This window comes from Vombatus ursinus, unplaced genomic scaffold (genome assembly GCF_900497805.2).
Source record: "Vombatus ursinus unplaced genomic scaffold, bare-nosed wombat genome assembly UNPS02014779.1, whole genome shotgun sequence".
Classification (NCBI taxonomy): domain Eukaryota; kingdom Metazoa; phylum Chordata; class Mammalia; order Diprotodontia; family Vombatidae; genus Vombatus; species Vombatus ursinus.
The window spans coordinates 36,978,910-36,981,253 of record NW_020954557.1 but is presented as its reverse complement, the minus strand read 5'-3'; the positions used below and the strand labels follow the sequence as shown (position 1 = coordinate 36,981,253).

Here is a 2,344-nt window from a genome sequence, read left to right as displayed (position 1 = left end):
TCTGGGACAACCTCTTTAGGTGGTTCAGGCACTTTAAAGATATTAGTTTTTTATATTTAGAACTTGTAAAGACAAGTGGAAAAATATTAGTGTACATTACCTAGCAGCTGCATCATATAGTGGAAAGTGTGTTGGGATTGGAGTCAGTTCAAATCTTGACTCTGTTATTGACTATCTTTGTGACCCCAGGAAAATTGCCTTTCCTCTCTAGGCCATTTTTTCTCAACTATAACACGAAGGGGTTGAACTCAATGATATTCCAGCTCTAAAGTCTGATTTATTTCCCCCCATAATCAGAGCAGTGGGAATAAATACCTTCAGCTGGAAGGACTGTTGGCTTTTGGGGAAACACACACAAGTGTTTCCTTTTTAGGGACAACTCCTTGGGACTTTAAAGTCACTTTAAAGATATTAGTATTTTTATGCTTAGGGATTTCCAATGGTCATTTTCAGGAGCAGAAAAGATATGACTTCTTCAGAATGAGGTCACTGGTGACATATACCTTTAGCTGGTGGTGCTTCTGGTTTTTTAGGGATGGTCACAGGCACCTTCTTTTCTGGAACAACTTCTTTGGGAGCTTCAAGCACTTTAAAGATATTAGTATTTTTATACTTAGGGATTATATATTTCAACAAAACATCAAAATACTTTTGATAACAGAAGACAAATATTTTCCTCTAAGCAGTGACATATACCTGTAGTAGGTGGGGCTTCTGGTTTTGGGGGAACAGACACAGCTATTTCCTTTTCAGGGACAATCTTTTTGGGAGTTTCTGGAACTTTGAAGATATTAGTTTTTTTTTTTTTTACATTTTGGAGTTACCAGTTTCAGTACAGATATAAATCACATTTGTACAGCAAAAAGTAATTTTTGTAGGCTAGAAAAGTTTTTCCCCTATCTCCTCCCACAATTTAAAGGGTAGCAATATATACCTTTAGGTGGTATGGATTCTGGCATTTTCTTTTTAGGGATAATTTCTTGGAGCACCTCAGGCACTTTAAAGATATTAGTATTTTTATATATAGGGGCTATGAAGGTTAATAGAAACATCAAAATAGTTTCAAAAACAGAAGACACAACATCTCTTTTTCAGAATTAGTTCAGCAGTGATCTATACCTTTAGCAGATGGGACTTCTGGCTTTTTGGGAACAGCCAGAGATATTTTCTTCTCAGGGATAACTTCATGGAGTACTTCTGGCACTTTAAAGATATTAGTATTTTTATATCTCAGACAAGACACCCCTCTTTTACAATTATTTTAAAAGTCATCTGTACCTTTAGCAGATGGGGCTTCTGGCTTTTTGGGGACAGCCACAGGTATTTTCTTTTCAGGGATAACTTCTTGGGGTACTTCCAGCACTTTAAAGATATTAGTATTTTCACATATCAGAATATTTCCAAGAGCAGAAGACAAGATATCCCTCTTTTAGAATTATTTCAGCAGTGACCTATATACCTTTAGCAGGTGGGGCTTCTGGCTTTTTGGGGACAGCCACAGGCACTTTCTTTTCAGGGACAACTTCTTTGGGAGGTTCAGGCACTTGAAAGATATTAGTGATTTTAAAATTAAGAACTGTGAAGGTCAGTAGAAACATCAATATGGTTTTAAGAGTAGACAACAGATAATCTTCAGCATTATTTCACTGGGGACATATACCTTTAGCTGGTGGGGCCTCTGGTTTTTTGGGGACAACTACTGGCACTTTCCTTTCTGGGACAATCTCTTCAGGAGCTTCAGGCACTTGAAAGATATTAGTATTTTTATACTTAAGGGTTATATTGTTCAACAGAGACATAAAAATATTTTCAACAAGATAAGACATTCATCTTTCCAAGTTACTTGACTAGTGACATATACCTTTAGCTAGTGGCACTTCTGACTTTTTGGGGACAGCTAGAGGCATTTTCTTTTCAGGGATGACCTCTTGGGGCACTTCAGGTACTTTAAAGATATACGTATTTTATACTTAGAGGTTATGAAGCTTACCAAAAAAACTAAAATAGTTTCAATAACAGAAGACAAGACCTCTCTCTCTCTCTCTCTCTCTCTCTCTCTCTCTCTCTCTCTCTCTCTCGTCAGGATTAGCTTATCAGTGACCTATACCTTTAGCAGGTGGGGCTTCTGGCTTTTGAGGGACAGCCACAGGTACTTTCTCTTCAGGGAAATCTTCTTTGGGAGGTTCAGGCACTTGAAAGATATTAGTAATTTTAAAATTAGGATTGTGAAGGTCAGTAAAAATGTCAATCTGATTTTAAAGAGTGGAGGACAAGACATTTTTCTTTCAGAATTACTGCTCTGGTGACAGATACCTTTAACAGGTGGGGCTTCTGGCTTTTTGGG

At 37.4% G+C, this 2,344-nt stretch overlaps 1 protein-coding gene across 1 annotated transcript in view; it reads right to left on the bottom strand.

Moving 5' to 3' along the window:
• TTN (titin) overlaps positions 1–2,344 on the bottom strand; it is a 325,691-nt gene that overhangs the window by 149,353 nt on the left and 173,994 nt on the right. Inside the window, exons 156-158 of the mRNA XM_027865699.1 lie at positions 1,661–1,744; positions 1,460–1,543; positions 504–587 (exon numbers count right to left, since the gene is read on the bottom strand). Of these exons, the coding sequence (XP_027721500.1) occupies positions 504–587; positions 1,460–1,543; positions 1,661–1,744 (252 nt within the window). The remainder of the gene's footprint in view (positions 1–503; positions 588–1,459; positions 1,544–1,660; positions 1,745–2,344) is intronic.